This window comes from Callospermophilus lateralis, chromosome 3 (assembly GCF_048772815.1).
Source record: "Callospermophilus lateralis isolate mCalLat2 chromosome 3, mCalLat2.hap1, whole genome shotgun sequence".
In the NCBI taxonomy this organism is placed as follows: domain Eukaryota; kingdom Metazoa; phylum Chordata; class Mammalia; order Rodentia; family Sciuridae; genus Callospermophilus; species Callospermophilus lateralis.
Window position 1 is genome coordinate 63,146,039 of NC_135307.1, and position 17,507 is coordinate 63,163,545.

At 40.1% G+C, this 17,507-nt stretch overlaps 1 protein-coding gene across 1 annotated transcript in view; it reads right to left on the reverse strand.

The window, feature by feature from the left end:
* Rad51b (RAD51 paralog B) overlaps positions 1 to 17,507 on the reverse strand; it is a 574,557-nt gene that overhangs the window by 33,077 nt on the left and 523,973 nt on the right. The window contains exon 9 of the mRNA XM_076848311.1: positions 12,327 to 12,430. Within this exon, the coding sequence (XP_076704426.1) occupies positions 12,327 to 12,430 (104 nt within the window). The remainder of the gene's footprint in view (positions 1 to 12,326; positions 12,431 to 17,507) is intronic.

Sequence of the window (17,507 nt, forward strand, 5' to 3'; positions counted from 1 at the left end):
CCCTTCACTACTAGGAATTTAACCAGCCCAATGTTGATGCCCACACTGTATTCTCTACAGTTCCCTCAATACTTTCTTGTATTTATTTATATGTCTGCTTCTGTCTCCTAGGTATTCTCCTGTAATAGTATGGTAATTTAGGAAAGGAAGTTGGGCTTCATTTGACTTCATATTTCCCAATATTTAACACATATTATCTACCTGAAAAAGATTTAAAAGGTGGGTGGGGGGAAGAAAGGAGGGATGGGAGAAGAGTGGTGTCCAACACAAAGAACACTTAATGGTTTTGTCTGAATGAAGACCAAAGAATTAGAAGAGGACTCGTATCTTGGTTTCAGCACAAAGGCACTATTATAATTACCATTTGTACAAGACTTGCTCTTAAAGATTTCAAGTTGTAATGTGTACTGCCTTAGTCTGTTTTGTGCTTCTGTAACAGAGTGCCACACACTGGGTAATTTATAATGAATATAAGTTTATTTCTCATAGCTCTGCAGGCTGGCAAGGTCAAGGTTGAGGGGCCTCCATTTGGCAAAGGCCTTCCTCACGTCATCATGTGGTGGAAGGACAAAGAGAGGGAGGGAGAGAAACTCATCTTTACAAGGAACCCACTCCCACCCTAACAGCACTAATTCATTTATGAGGGCAGAGCCCTCAACTCTAACTACCTCCTAAAGGTCCCATCTGTTAACCCTGTCACAATGGCCACTAAGTTTTGAACACATGCTTTGGGGGGACACATTCAAACGATAACATAAACTTTTTCTTAACTGAGGGAAAATATTAGACTTTTAGGAGATGAAAAAGTGACCAAGGCTTCAAAGATGCCATGGCAGTCCCTCATTCAACTTATCTCTCTGAGTTTTCTTGGAAAATAATTGCCTTTGAACCATCACAACATGTAGAAAGATCCCTTAAGCAGTGGGGTCATAGAGACTGCATTTTAATTCAAACTAATATTACAGGCAGCTCCTGAGAAGGACTGACCTTCTCAAATCAGTGGGATCAAATGCTGACAGATCCTTAGCAGAGCCAGTCACTGGGGGTGGGGTATGGGGTGCAGGGATGGGGGGGTGGTATAAAAAGGCCAGACCAGTGCCAGAATGGGGCCACAAGTAGAAAACAGAGATCAAAGGAAGAACCTAACATTCCAACGCAGGTCAATATAGGACAGTATGTCTGGAAAAAACACTGTATAAATAGCTACAAATATGAGAGAACAGTTTGGAATAAGCACAGCTGTTGAAGGGTTAGGGGCCATGTTGACCCTGATAAACCTTTCTGTTTTAAGGAAGAACCAATAAAAGAACATGGAACTATCAGAAGTTTTCCCATTTCACTAGACATTGACTAAGTCTTCACTAGGGCACTGGAGTAATACTTTCAGAGAACAGAGAATTCAGAAAAGATTTAGAGGAAAACTCCAATATTTGTTGCTATGTGGGAAAGTGAATTTGCAAGGAAAAAGTAAAGGCATAGATATTATTAATATGTCATTCTCTATCATTCACAAAGGAAAGGATATATCTCTGAGGTACACCATGACACTTCCTAGGCCCTGGTGCTTTTCACTGGAGGAAACCTGGACAGACAAGCACAGGTCTGCCACACTGTGGGCAAGACTCCATAGAGATTCTCTCTTCTTTGACAGTAAATGGGAGAACACTGAAACCAAACCCATTACATGAAAAGACATTGACTAGAAAGGCCAGAGCTTGGAAGCTGAGGGAGGAAAGGCCAGGATGTCTAGCTGAATGGCAAGAGTCGGGGGACCAAGTTCTGTGGAGCCCATTCTTTCTTGAGAGGGTTCTGTTGCCATACAGAGCTACACAGTTATAGTATAACTAATGATTATTTAGCAGAGATTGAAACAGTTCTCAGGACAACAGGGCATTCCACTCATTGAAGGAAGAAGCATTCTTCCTAATATTAGGAGCCTACCATCCCATAGTTTAAAAGAAGAAATTATCTCCAAGTCACATGCATAAATAACCTTATATTAAGATGGGATTCTTGTCAGATAAAAGTTAAGAACCCAGGGATGTTGAATAGGGAGTGTATGTATGTGACTGGGGTGGGGATGGGGGCAAAGGTGAAGGAAATTCTGCCTCTGCTACCTTAAAAGTCATGTGATTTAGAGCAAAAATTTAAAGCTCTATAAACTTCAATGTAGTCATCTATAAAGCATACCTATTAATACCTACCTCATAGAGTTGTTGTGAGGCTTGAACAAGAAAGTGCCCATAAAGTACTTGGCAGAGTAATTGGCACAAAGGAAACTCTCAATAAATGCTTGGTAGACAAAGAAAAGCAACCAGAGGGCCAGGGCTTTGGGGGCTTTGGGTGGATTGTTCCCAATTCTCAGATACACCAGGCGCCTTGATTATAAGTTTCTAGTTTGTAAAGATGTGTTTCTTCCTGGAAGTTTGATACTCTGAGAAGAATTTGGTGAGTGTGTGTGGATCATAATCCCAGCTCAATCTCTCATTGCCAACTTTGAAAGGAGGGTTGAGAAAATAAGCAGTGGGGTACAACCACTGCAGCTTGGCTCTCCAAAGGTGTTCTCAAAATCATAGTCCCTTAGGTAACAATAAAACAGGAGTCCAAGACTCAAAAGCACACATGGTCTTTGTCCAAGATGCCAGAACTCTAACATTCTGCCAAGCCAAGAAGGGAAACTTCTAGAAAAAGACCCTAAGTGGAAAAACCTCTGTTTCAAGCATTTTAACTTGAAGGCAGTTGCCAGGAACCACTGGGGACAGGGAGCTAGGCAAAAGGGTAGGAGGAAGGTTAATGGGGAGAAGGAGTAAGTCAACTCTATGGGACGTGAAAACTTCAGATTATTTAGACCAGGAGAAATCAGGAAAGCCCAATGACTTCTATTGCATTTGACAATCAATCATGCATTGGACAATATAAAACATATCATAAAATGTCATGGTACATAATAGATCTTACACAAATTCAAATTGAATGCTTTTATTTGATTCATTTTCTTTCACACTTCCATTCTTTGTCTGCATCCCCATCCCCTGTCCCTAACTTCATAAGCTATTAAGATGCTAGAAGGGCCTGAAGCCCCACAACTCTACCCATTGCCCATCAGTGACCTTGAGAAAGGACTAGAAATGCAAACCAGTATTGTACTATGCTGTGCACCCCTCAGCCATAGCACCCTCAGGAGAGAAGCAGAGACCACAGTCCTAGGCTGTGCACTGCCTTACCATCAGGATTCTTTCCCAGGAACAATAGCCAGAACATAGTGCTCTAAGCCAGACCTACCTTGGCCCCATGTGTGACAAGCTGTGCTTTTCAAATCACATACACAGACAGAGCAAAGAGCATTTCTGGATCACAGTCACATGACAGGAGTATTTCCAAGTCAAAAAAAAAAGTCAAGAACCAAAGAAAAAACAAGAAGCAGCTCATTGTCTCCTTCCTTTCATGTCCCTGCCCTGCAGTAGGGGATGCCATTTTCATATGTAATTTAGTAAGCTTTGCAGGTAAGCTAAATGACATTCTAGATCTAGTCATCTTTGGGGAGAAGGCAGAGAGAAAGATAGGACCATCCATCAAGCCAAAAGAATCGTTAAGACTTCATTTTCTAGCACCTCATTTTATATTTAAAAAGATCAAAAGAACAACAACAAAATCCCATTACATCTTAGAGAACATGGTATATGGCAAAAAGAACTTGGGCTCTGAAGCTATACTAACTTAGATGCAAACCTTGATACTACTATTGACAACAAGGTTTTTTTTTTTTTCTTTCTTTCTTTTCTTTTTCTTTTTTTTTTTTTTTTTTAAATCTTTCAGCCCAGTTTCTCTATCTGTAAAAATAAAGATAAGGTGTCTGGGAAGGGTGTTGTAGGGATTAACGGAAACAATACCTGTGAAAGTCTCACCTGCCACCCTGTAAGCACTCAATAAAGGCCAATTCCATTCCATCCCCAGAAAATAAAGAGGGCTCTAAATTTGTACTGCCTGGAGTACTGATATCAGGAAATATTCTTCACTACTAACCAATGGACACTGAGATAGTAGGAAATGGGTCACACACAAGTGGCCTCCTGCCTCCTTTCCTCTGTCTTGCTCTGCCTTTTCAAATAAAGATGCAGAGACTCAAAAATATGATTACCACAAAGTTTCTCCAAAAGGCCAGAAAACTCTGGTTCTCCTGAATCATGGCATATCTTGAGCCTATTAAAATGGGCAATTGGAATCTCAGGGTTTAAGGGTGCTACTCCATGAACTCAAATGACATTTGTAGGAGACCGGCAGCCATGTTGTCTCTAAGAAAAGTCACTTGATTGGGAAGTTTATGCTCATTGTGAATTCAACCTGGAAAAAGTCACTTAGTCACATGAATGGACTCAAGAATTTTAAGTTGACTTTTTTCTTGAAATACATAGCAATTGGGGTGAGATAGGACTTTTTTTAAAAAAAAATTTTTCTGCAGAATCTTTTTTATGAGCTACTGAAAGTCTTAGGGGATTTAAAAATCACATCACCTGCAAACCCAGTAATTTGGTTGGGTTTGGGGACTTTTTTTGCCCAGAGTCTTCCTACTATTGCTCCTACTATCATCAAATAAAGTGAAAATAGCAACAGGTTAGGAACTGGGAGAACTGAATTCCAATTCCATTTTTTCTACTTACTGTCTGATCCTAAGTAAATCATTTAACCCCAACTGTTTACCCCCATCTGTAAAATGAAGGGGTTAGAATAGATTATAGGACTAAGGACCAACCATCCACATGAGAATCACCCTAAATGCTAAAAACTGCAGATTCTGGGCTTGGCCCCACTCTTATTGAATTCATCATTGGAGGCAGGACCGGGGATTTCTTTAGATAAGAGTCCCTAGGTTAGGAGATCACTAGGAGGTATCTCAAATGGGATACTGTTATTCTAAATGTTCTTATTGTAGTGAAAGTGCTGATTTGTTTGAAAGTCGGTTCATAGTTTATGCAGTTATTGAACCCTTCTTCACTTTTTACTTTCCCAATCAACAACTTGCCCCATTTCTTTCCACTAATAGCTAAAGAATCAAGGCTAAAATACAGCATCCTGTCCAACTGTCATTCCCAAATGAGCCAAATTTTATTGTCCTTGACTCTCAGGTCACTGCCTTGTTCAAGAGATCTTGTAGCTATTTCCCACTGCAAACATTTTTATTTCTTAGGGTCCTCCATTTTGTTCCAAAGCCCTGTGTCTCTTCTACTTCTTTCAACAGCTCAGATTTCTCTAAAAAATCTCTCATGCAGGTATTTGGCCTGGTTTACTTAGCAAGTTAGAGCTGGGAGGATCATAGCATAAGGAGATTTGGAACCAACAGTATGTAAAAATAAAATTAATCAGAGCTGGAAGAGAATAACTAAGATGGTGAAATGAGTGGCTCATTTCAGGGGAAATCACTTTTCAAACACTTGTGAGTAGACCTGTCATTTGATCCCTGATGGTCAGAGATCATGATCCTTAAGGACAGAAATAAGGACATGTAATTAGTCTGCCATAAAAATAAACATATTCACTTTAAATACATTAATCCATATGTTCTTTATTCACAGATCCATCTGTCCTGCTTTTTGATGTTAAAGTGTCTATTTTTTTTCCCCTTTTTGAAATGGAGGCAACCCTTTTTTTTTTTTTTTTTTTTGTGGTGCTGGGGATTAAACCCAGGGCCTTGTGCATGCAAGGCAAGCACTCTACCAACTGCACTATATCCCCAGCCTGGTAACCTTTAATTTTATAACCCTTCAATAAAAATGTTTTGCTTTTATTTTTATTTAAACTTTTCTTGGTCCCCAAGGGATCAAACTCTCCTAATAAAGACTGACTCCTCTCTGGTGAAGGAACATATTCTATCACAGTTGAAGCATCAGAAGAGAGACCCCCAGCTGAGGCAAGGGAGCACTTGTACCTATGTATTTTCAAATACACCTTTCTTAAGAAATAGCTCTCTTGGGCTAGGGATATAGCTCGGTGGTAGGGCATTTGCCTTGTTTTCACGAGGCCTTGAGTTCAATTCCCAGTACTGCAAAAAAGTTTTTTAAAAAATGATCTGTTTGTTTACTGAATTTTACTGAAGCCCATTCAGAGATGATGATTTCATGGGCACATGGACTTTTTTTAAAAGGGAGCCCCATTGAATTCATTTGTAGGTGGTAGGAAAGATATAGATATTCTTGTCTCAAATGTAGAGATAGAAACAGAAGTGTTGTCCCTTCTCTGATGCAGCCCATCTTATGCTCTGCTGAGTTACGAACTCACTGCATTCATTTGTGGTTGCTACATGCTTGTCTGGTGGGATTTCCTCAGATTTCAATACATTTGCCTGGTGACCTGAGAAAAGAATCCTTTCAAAGTCACCTTTTTCCCAATCTGTTCAACACCTGTTAGAACACTTCTGATGGAAGAGAGTGGCAGAGGCTTTGATTCTGCACTTAAGCAGATCTGGAAAAAGAAGAAATATTTAGACCCAAGGCAATTTACTTGGCTGGGATTCTATCCCTTTGCTATTTCTGCAGATATTTCTTCTTAAAAAGGATTTTCTTCTATCTCTGCAACACAGCCAAACTCACCTTTGGCTGAATCCAGGTGTGCGCTCCCTCTCTCTTTCTCTCTCTCTCTCTCTCTCTCTCACACACACACACACACACGCACGCACACACACACGCACACACACACGAGCGTGCACATACGCCCACACAGAAGTCTCCCTGACTGAAAACAGCAGATGATCTGGAGGAGAAAACAAGAGCACATGTTAATTTGGAATCATTCTGCTCAGGGAAAAGGATTCATATCTGAGTTAGGGCAACTAAGCCTGATCCCTCTTTAGAGAAACCTGGGAGTAAGGAGACATACAGGGTGGCTTATATCAGGTAAAACATCATCTGTGGTGTCTCTCTTTGGGTGAACACGGGTATAAGCCTGGTATTCCGCTCCAAATCTACGTTTCAGCTTACCTGGGAGAAAATTTTAATCATTTTTTCTTTGATTATTCTGTCATTCATTAAGCCTTCCCAACCACAGAAAGGGGAAGTTAAGACTTCTAGAAGATGGCAACAAAGATTTCTGCCCTGTCTGCCAAAGTCCACATGCCATCTATTTTTGAAAGTGGCTGCAAAATCCTCCCTCCTGGCTTCAGTCTATGTTTAGGACTCTGGCTCATTTACACAAAGGAATTCCTGTGAAAAGGATTCTTGTGAAAAAACCTGGTTCCCATTCACTCATAGCCCCCAGCAGACTGGTTCTGCATAAACGTATTCTTATATTCAGTATTCTTATGCTATTTCTATACAGATATCTGCTTGTAATTGTCAATATTTTATGCTAAACTCTTTTACTGACAATTACTAATGCATTAGAGGGACGATTAGACTGTAAAACTCAATTCCTATGGGTAAGAGTGATTCTAAATCAGCAATGTGTCCTTCCTCAAGGGTGGGTTAACAGTCAGGCGTGTAAAAGACTACACACCTGTAATCCTAGTAACTCTGGAAGCTGAAGGATCACAAATTTAAGACCAGCCTGAGCAAGTTAGCAAGCCCCTATCTCAAAATAAAAAAAATAAAAGAGAGGCTGGGGCTGTAGCCCCGTGGCAGAGTGCTTGGCTAGCATGTGTGAGGCACTGGGTTCAATCCTTAGCACTGCATAAAGAACTAAACAAATAAAGGTATGCTGTCCATCTACAACTATAAAATAAAAACCATAAGAGGAGATGGGAATATAGCTCAGTGGTAGAGTGCCCCAGAGTTCAATCCTCAATACCACCCCTCCAACATATAAAGAAAGAAAAGTAGACTGGGTTTACATATAGATACAAGGAATTTCTTTCTTTTTCTCTGTCAAATAAGCATATCAAATATATAAGTGTTAAACATTATCCTTACTTCTGAGGGTACCTGAATAAAAATTCAGTCATAGACTTGAAGGGGCTCATAATTCAGGGTTTAAATGTTTAAGAATAAAGACAAGTACCAGGTGCAACTTGAGGAAGAGGGGCTGATTAACACTGGGTGTCAGGAAAGTATCCATAGTGATGGTGTTTGAGTCTTTGAAAATACCAAATGGACACCAAGAGGATCAAAGCACCAGAAAATAAAAACTGAATATTTCCAAGATGCAAAACAACCTGAGAGTTTAACAAAAGCCCATGGATACAAGTAAGGATCAGGAGATGGAGGAAGAATGTTGGTCCTATCAGTAATTTACTGGTGTATCTACTTCTTTCAACAGCTCAGATTTCCCCCAAGCGTTCTTTAGCTTCAGGGTGCCTTCTAAATAGAAGATGAAAATATTATTATAAAACCCACTTAAATAAACCTCCTATATGAAAAAGTCAACTCTTTCCAATTCGTTGAAATAGGAGAGTTATAATATTTATTTCATCAAGAGGGTGTGAGGCTTAGTCAGGATTAATTTATTTCATTATTCCTTCTAGGGTACTTCAAAATTTATATAATCCCTTATGTGGTTTGTAGGAACAGACTTCATGAGATTTTGATGAGAAATATTATGAATATTTCATCAGGGTTTTACATCATTCTTTCAAGTATAAGCTTTTCCCAGTCCCTCCCTCATCACAAGGTACCTAGCTCAATGAGAGCTTCCCAAATGCAAGCCTTGGCCAATCAAAGTATGTACTTTTTTTAACCATTCATTAGATAAAAAATAAAATGCTGCCTTGTGACTGTATTTCAGTATTCCTTAAGTTCTTTAACTCCTGTATTTGGTTGTTCAGGAGTCTGTATATATGTATCATCTTCGTCCCTACGCTGGAAGCAACTTGAGGGCCAGAACTGTGTCTTCTCCTTCCTGGCATCCCCATGCCATGCACATCATGGATCTAGATATATTTTTGATGATTTAAAACAATTGCAACAACAACAACAAAACTAGTAGAGGCCACTTTAATGCTACTCTAAGGTCATGTCTTTGATAAGAATAAAAATGTTGCAAAAAGGGTGAGGCAGGATTGAAGCAGAGTAGGAAAATGGTAAATGAAAGTCCAATGGGAAAAAAGGCTAAATTAATCCAAAAGAAAATACTTCCCAGTTTCTCAAGAGGGTTTTCCCAAATACTGAATCAGATAAACAAGAGAATTAACTTGGCTTGTGACCTGATAAGGAGACTTCTTTTTTAGTTATATAATTTTACACAGTTTCCAGGGTGTAAAGAAAAAAATCAGCCAGGGAGGACTCCTTCCCTTGGACTATTCAATTCAGCTCTTGGGTTAATCAGATTGAAGATTGTTCAGCTTGACCTGACCTCCTTCCAGGCCCTGTGATCCCAGATTAAGCCTCACATTGAAGAGCCCTGGTGTAGAGCTCAATGTCATAGAAACGGGATGAAACATAATCCTTATTCCATAACCTTGATCCCTTGGTGTAGCAACTTCTGCTTGTGGACTAAAAGAACTCCAGCAAACAGAAAATTATACTTGATATCTTCTCCAAGTTGCTGGTGTCCCACAGGTATGACTGTCCTATAATGACCAGGCACACTTTCCAAGTAAGTAGAATCATAAGAAAATATTATTTGGTGTTATTACCTGAAAGCCTGGCTTTAAAGTATTATTTGTGCACATATCACTGAAAAGGCTTATCTTCACATGGCTTCAGTACTTGGTCATGAAGTAAGACCACAGGAAGGCCTCACGGAATCACTAAGCCTGCCCTCTGCTGAAGCAAGATAAGGTCATCAGATAGAGACATGTTTTTTTTTTTTTTTTTTTTTTTTTGAGTTGATGTCTTTTTAATGGCTATATTTTGGTGAAATACCACTGAAGCAAGTAAGTTGATGGGATTTGAGAAGAAAAGAAAAGATGGAGAAGAGTCAATAAGGGGGAAACCAATACAGAAGACTAGCAGGGCCCAGTTGCTCTATCTTCATTTTAGATTTGATAGATCCCAGTTCTGAGTGTTTTACCCACCCCTCCCTTTGCCTTCCTGTAGAAGTTTTCCAGAGCACTTCCAAGGTGTTTTAAATCCTATATGATATAGTCACTAAAACATGTAATCCCAGTCACACATACCTACTTGTACAATGCTATGAAATTTGTCTTAAAATTTTTTTTTTCAATTTTGTCATTTGTCAAAATTATCAGTTGTTTTTATTATCCTCCTTCCACTTGTACCCCAAACACTTCATCTCCCACTTGAATCAAAAAAAAAAAAAAAAGAAAGAAAGAAAATAGCACACTACAATGGTTCAATTTCCTAATGTTTTAGAAAATAGAGACATGTTTTTTACATCAAATTTTATTCTAGTTATTGGGTCACAGATTGAACAACTCATTCCCCAAAGCATGCTTATTTCTATGGTCATTTTTATACTGGTGATATTTAACATTAATTGTTAATTATTGTTTGAAAATATGATTCAAAGGCATTTAAGTCTGCCTCTGATTGATTAGTAATGATAGTACAAGTTGTCCTTCATAGATTAAGATAACATCACTGACCTGTCTAATAGGATATGAGTTGATAGACTGTCACTGATCCAGCCACACTTTGCCCCTAGTTCTTCTTGTGACCAGTGGCCTGCATTTGACCTTATCAACCAAGAGCAAAGAGTCACCAAAATCCTCCCATTACCAAAGAAATGCAAAATAATAGCATTTGTCCTCCCAGCCACTTCCTGTTGACACTGACAAAATGTAAAGGACTGGATTTTTTAGTTATTACAAGGAAACGACAAATGTGGCTCTAACTTCTTTATCTACTTGAAAATTCTAACTGGAATTAGTAAAACTAGGATCTAGGAGCCTCGAATTCATGATACTGTATATAAGAGACCAAATCACAAATTCAGGGTGTATTACAGAAAGAATGCCAAATAAAATCTAAAACAGGTTTGGAGGAAAAAATAAACAAACAAACCCACAGGCATAAACTATAGGCTTTTAAGAAGTGGGTAAGATTCATGAAAATGAATGAATCAACACTGATTCACAAGGAATTTTGCTTCCTCTAATGCAATTTAGATAGAAATACTTGACAGTCCTTAGTGATATTTCTGATAGCTGCAAACAAAGTTTATTTATCATGATTTACTACCTGGGGTACAAACCAAAGGTCATTAGGTTCTCCAGGAATATTTTTGGGTATGTTCCACCAGGAAGAGAAGTGATGGAGCCCAGTATACCAGAATCACTGGGGGAAAGGTATCATTGAGGTAATGAGCATGCCAGGGCCTGAGAACATAAGAATGCTTCCTGAACAGAAATAAGTCCATCTATCTTCTCAGAACAGGGCTGACCTAGTCACTAAGCTGGAATGTTATTTACACAATCCCAAGAAGACCTAGAATCCTCTGTTCTGTAACCAGGGCATTCATAAAGTTATGTCTGGAACAGGCAAAGACTCATGTCTGTTTTTCATAATTCCTGTCTCCTTGAAAAAGAGCCAATTTACCTAATGCAGGTAAAGGCAACAACACCCTACCTCCCATGTCCAGAAAGGACCACCAGTGCGATAGTTCATACTCTTTAATTAATAACCTGAATTTGCCATATACTTAGCAAGTTGGGCAAATCTGGCTTCTGAATTCTGCCCTATTCAAAACAACCTTTTTCTTTCTGCATACAGAAGAGATTGTGATTAAATCTGGTGACACAGCAGGATAAAGTCAAGGTAAAACATTAGAAAAAGAATTTTCTGATTATGAAAAACATCAGGCTATGGTATTCCTTTCTCTAGAGTACAAGAGAAGATGGAAAAAGGGATAAACAGTATTGCTTTCTGGATGGAAGTGGGGGATTCTCACTTGGGGCCAGGATAGAAACTGTAAATAGGGAGCTCTGAGGAAGTCATTATCCTTTCCAAGGTCTCTCTGGCACCATTCAGTACTTTACACTACAGGCTTATATAGTAATGTAAAAGTACCAGGATCTGGGGAAAAGTTCATTCACTTAGCAGGATCTGTTTGGGCTAAAGTTCTCTCTCTCTCTCTCTCTCTCTCTCTCTCTCCACACACACATACACATACACACATCTCACATATATGATAATCTCACTAAAAGCACAGTCAATATTTAATTTACAGACAAATTATCTAGAGGTGTGGTTCTTGGTTATTGCAAATATCAGGGGACATGCTAACTTCCTGTGATTTATTCTTACATTGTTTTCCAGTATGTGACTACTGCCTTCACTTCACTATAACTACCAATGAGTAAGCAAGGTTTCTCAATGCACTCTTGCCAGTGTTGGCCCAGGAAGGACAAAGAAGCCATCACTTTCAGAAGATGCTCTGATTTCTCAGTACATCTTGTTTTCTAACCTTGACAATGAAGAGAACACTGACAAAGAACTCACCTGTCTTTTCTCTGAATCAAGGGACCGGAGAATCAGCCTGGTGTTTACACTGTGACTCCAAGTGTTTCCTAGGGCGGCAATTACACAGCTGGATTCAGAAAGGCCTGAAATGAGATGGCAAAACCATGCTTCTAAATGCCCTTTCTTCAAATAGTATTTTACATAAAAAATGTCCAATTAGTACTTGTTGCTTAGACAGTACTCAGAGGCTTGGTTCATAAATTAGAACAGGAGGACAGGGTTAAGAAGCTTGAGACTGAAAATAAAAACCAGCATGTGTTTCCTTCAGCCTCTGTGAAAGTGACCACCACTGGGCCAAACAATAGCAGTTATATGCCAATGAGGTTGCATTGCAAAGCAGCTTGGAACCATTGCCAATAATCAATCAAGCTCCCCAACATTCATGTCAGAAAAGCATTAAGAGCCAGTATGAAATAGTTTAATTTAATAGAGTTAGAGTTTTTTTTAGCTTGATAAAAATCTTAATTTTTCTTATCAAATAGAAAAAAAAATGGCAGCATATACACATAGAATTCCTTTGCCCTCCTACCCACTGTACACATATACACACCCAGAAGGGGAATCTGGAAGATCTTGACATTTCACTTCTAGTCTATTTTAGACAGCCCTATTCCAAGAGAAACATGCTTTTAACTTCTAAGACTTTCCTTTTAGGGAGAGGATCTGAAGTAAACTTCTTCTGAGTTCCACATCTACTCCAACTTGCACTAAATGACTCTCTTCCATCTCTAGTTTCACTGATTACTCTTGACATGACAAGAAGAAAACCATTTCCACTCCTTTCCCATCTTCTTCTTCCACAGGGGAAATTCTCCAAGTCCCACCACGAGAAGCCAACCTTCACTATCATGTCTGGTGCATCCTGAGGTCTCCTCTGAACTATCTTGCCCTCTTTGGCCCTTGGGCCATGGCAGGAATCCTGGCCTGGGGCCATGGATGTTGCACATTTCTCCTGCCTCATATCTCCCAGACAGCATTTCTTTTCAGCAAGGAGACTAAGGCAGAGGACTGAAGTCCACTGAAATATCTAAAACAAAATTAGGCCTTAGTGTCTCATTTTTATCCCCTGCTTGCATCATCTGATACGTAACCTCAGTATGGAATAGGAATTGGTCCTTTTTCCAAGCCAGATATCCTTCAGGGTAGTCTGTCAATTGCACATGGCCTTAATTGTCTGGGTCCAAATGCTACAGTGGATAAATGCCGTTCAGTGGCTATTAGCTGGAGGCAACTTTGTTGGAAATGTCTAATTGAGAGTGCTACGGGCATCTAGAAAGTAGAGATTGTTGAAGCCATTAAACATCCTGGGCAGTCCCATGATAAAGAATTATCCAGCCCCAAATAGAACAATACTAGGTTGAGGACCCCTGGGTTAGATAATACCAGTCACATATATCTTTCCTAGTTCAAGCAGGTCCAGGTATAATTAAGATGGAAATCAATAACATTTCTCAACAAATGGAGATTTTACCTTGAAGGAGAATTTACTATAGGACAGAATAAGGGGTAGCCTTGGATCATCATGGACACTATTCAAAATATACACAAATTAATGTGAACACAAATAACGTTCACATTTGATCTGCCCCACTCCCCTATTTAAAATCCTCAATAATGCTCTATGCCTGAGGATAAAATGTCTACTCCTGAACAATGCATTCTGGGCACTTCATCATTTGCCTCCCTCTCTAAGGTCTATCACTGAATGGTTCACTGTTACCTCCTGACTTCTTTGTCCCATCCTCCTTGACCTCTTGTCAGCAGATGATAGAGCATCCACTCTACCACCCTTCTCTGCTTCTCCTTTTACATGTTGATTACTTCTTTTCCTGCCCTGTCTTTTTCTCTCTCTCTTCTTAGCTGTGGTGGACCTCAGGAAGCTCGGGAGACCAGATTTTTTCCCCTAATACCAAATGCCTTCAGTGGCTAAGAAGGTAAAGGTAATATATGTACATTAGTAAAGAGCCCAGGTATTGATCAATTAATATGTAAAGATCTGTATTACCATGAAGAGAGGTACTCCCTTCTATTCTTTTTGAAATATACAGTCTACCTTTCATTTTCTGTTGAGAGCCACAGCCGAAGGGGCCCCAGCAAACTTTCAGACTGCCAGCTGATGATTGGCTCACAGCGGTCCCAGCAACATCTAGTTGATTGGCTCTTCTGCGGTGATGCTCATTGGAGATGCTCATTGAGCTGTTTCCCTGCCCTTTCAGACTACCAGCTGATGATTGGCTCACAGTGGCCCCAGCAACATCTAGCTGATTGGCTCCTCTGTGGTGATGCTCATTGGACTGTTTCCCTGCCCTTTCAGGCCACGGAGCTGCTCATTGGGGGACTTTTTTGGCTCTGCCCACATGATCCAGGCAATTGGCCTCAAGAGCAGGAGGATTGTGGGAGGTGGAGAGGCTGGGGGTTGGGAGAGTGGCTTGTGGGAAGCCGGTGGTGGCAGTTGGGCTCTGAGGGTTTTTCCTGAGGAGCTGTTTTGTTTGGCGTGTGTGGTTCTAAAAATAAAGTTAGTTTCTTTTGACAAGTGGCTCCTGAATTGTGCCCAGCCAGACTGCGGCATTTGGTGGCCCGTGCGGGGAATGAACCCGCGACCTTGGCGTTATCAGCACCAACAATTCGCTTGGTCATAAGCCAGTTGTTTTATTAATGGCATTGCTTGTTCTGTATTCCCAAAAACTCTGGTAGCTGTTTGAATAAGCCTATCTACAAATTCAGCATAAGATTCATTAGTTCCTTGTATTATCTTAGATAATTGACCTTGTAAACCTCCATGTCCTTGTAAAGTCTTCCATGCCTTAACTGCATCTACAGCAATTTGTAAATATACCCCAGGATCATATGCAATTTGTTGCTGCTGATCCTCATAAGGTCCCTTTCCTAACAACATATCTAGATTTCTCTGAGGATAACCAGCTGCTGCATTTCGCCTAGCCGTCTCCTTGCAAAATTCCTCATTGGCAACCTTCCATAACAGGTATTGTCCTCCATTTAACATAGCTTACACATATGAGCCCAATCTGCTGGCGTCATGTTCAAGTTGGTAATGGATTTGACCAAGTTTACAGTGAAGGGTGCTTGAGGACCATAGGTTGTTACACGCTTCTTTTAGCTGCTTCACTGTTTTGAAATTTAAAGCATGGTAAATTCGCTGCCCTCCTACCTCAAATACAGGGCATGTTAATACTTGAGATCCTGTCTCAGGATCCCAACTATCAACTGCAGGGGTTGGGAGCCTCCCAGCATATGGAGGTGGCCTTGTTAGTTGGACATTTACATCCTCTGGTGATAGAAAGGTGTTAGTAGCAGTCTCCTGTAGAGGTGGCACTGTTGGTTGGACCCTTACACCCTCTGGTGATAGAAAAGTGTTAGTAGCAGTCTCCTGTTGTAACTTTTCCCCTGATGACTTTTTCTGCTCTAAACTTCCTTCCTCTGTCTGACTAGCTCGAAAGACCTTCTCTTTTACTTGAATCTTTATGTCTTCTCCTTCCTCTACCTTTGTCTGAATTGAAGGTTTTGGACTAAGCAAACCAGATACGAATGTCCACAATGGCAATGTGCCAACTGGCAGAGTTCCTGGGCTGTTCTTTTCTATTCTTTTTAAATCTTCACCATGATGGTTCCATTGTGATATACTTAACAACTCCTCCTTAAAAAGCCATGGGCTACATTTTTGTATTGTATCAACGTATGCTCTGACTGTTCTTGATTTTACTGAGATGCCTCCTTCCTCTAACAATTTACTTAACACTCTTTTGGTTTGTTTTTTACTAATTTCTGATCCCGTATTTCTACTATAATACAACTTAACAAGATGACGCCAAACAAAACCGAGACAGAATGAAATAAAAATGGAACCACACAAAATCATTATAGCCTTTCTATCCTCCTGACATGTGCATCCGTCCTTTCTCCCTATCTGTTCCTCAGACGTAAATAGTTTTTCCTCAGATGTGAGCGGTTTTTCTTCCGTCTCACTCATCTCCAGGGACAGGCAACTTAAAACAAAAATGAAGCAAAACAAAAGAGGAATCTTAAAATGGCTACCCATCCTCTCACCCTGCCCTCAGGGGCGAGCAGTTTACTTACCCTCAGTCACTCCCTGTGCGAGCCACCAAATGCCGCAGTCTGGCTGGGCACAATTCAGGAGCCACTTGTCAAAAGAAACTAACTTTATTTTTAGAACCACACACAGCCAAACAAAACAGCTCCTCAGGAAAAACCCTCAGAGCCCAACTGCCACCACCGGCTTCCCACAAGCCACTCTCCCAACCCCCAGCCTCTCCACCTCCCACAATCCTCCTGCTCTTGAGGCCAATTGGCTGGGTCATGTGGGCGGAGCCAAAAAAGTCCCCCAATGAGCAGCTCCGTGGCCTGAAAGGGCAGGGAAACAGTCCAATGAGCATCACCGCAGAGGAGCTAGTCAGCTAGATGTTGCTGGGGCCGCTGTGAGCCAATCATCAGCTGGCAGTCTGAAAGTTTGCTGGGGCCCCTTCGGCTGTGGCTCTCAACATCTCCCCCTCTCTGTTTAAAGGTAATATATGTACATTAAAGGTAATATATGTACATTAGTAAAGAGCCCAGGTGTTGATCAATTAATATGTAAAGATCTGTATTACCATGAAGAGAGGTACTCCCTTCTATTCTTTTTGAAATATACAGTCTACCTTTCATTTTCCACTTCTTGATAAAGACAATTTTTTTTTTTCTGCTATAGGAAAATCAACACTTCAGGGGCAATAGCAACTCTATTTGCATTTTAAAAAGTAGCTTTATATGTGTGAGATAATTCACACATCATAAAATTCACCCATGTGAAATGTTCAGTTCATTGGCTTTTACTGTACTCAAAGTATCATTCGACAATCACCACAATCAACTTCAGAACATTTCATCAGCTCCAAAAGAAATCCCACATCCTTTAACTACTGTCCTGGGCACTCCATCCTTTGCCCCCAGCTCCAGGCAACCATTAATCTACTTTTTATCTCTATAGACATCAAGGGACTTTTTTTTTTTTTTTTTTTTTTTTTTTTTTTTAAAGAGAGAGTGAGAGAGGGAGAGAGAGAGAGAGAGAAAGAGAGAATTTTAATATTTTATTTTTTAGTTTTCGGTGAACACAACATCTTTGTTTGTATGTGGTGCTGAGGATCG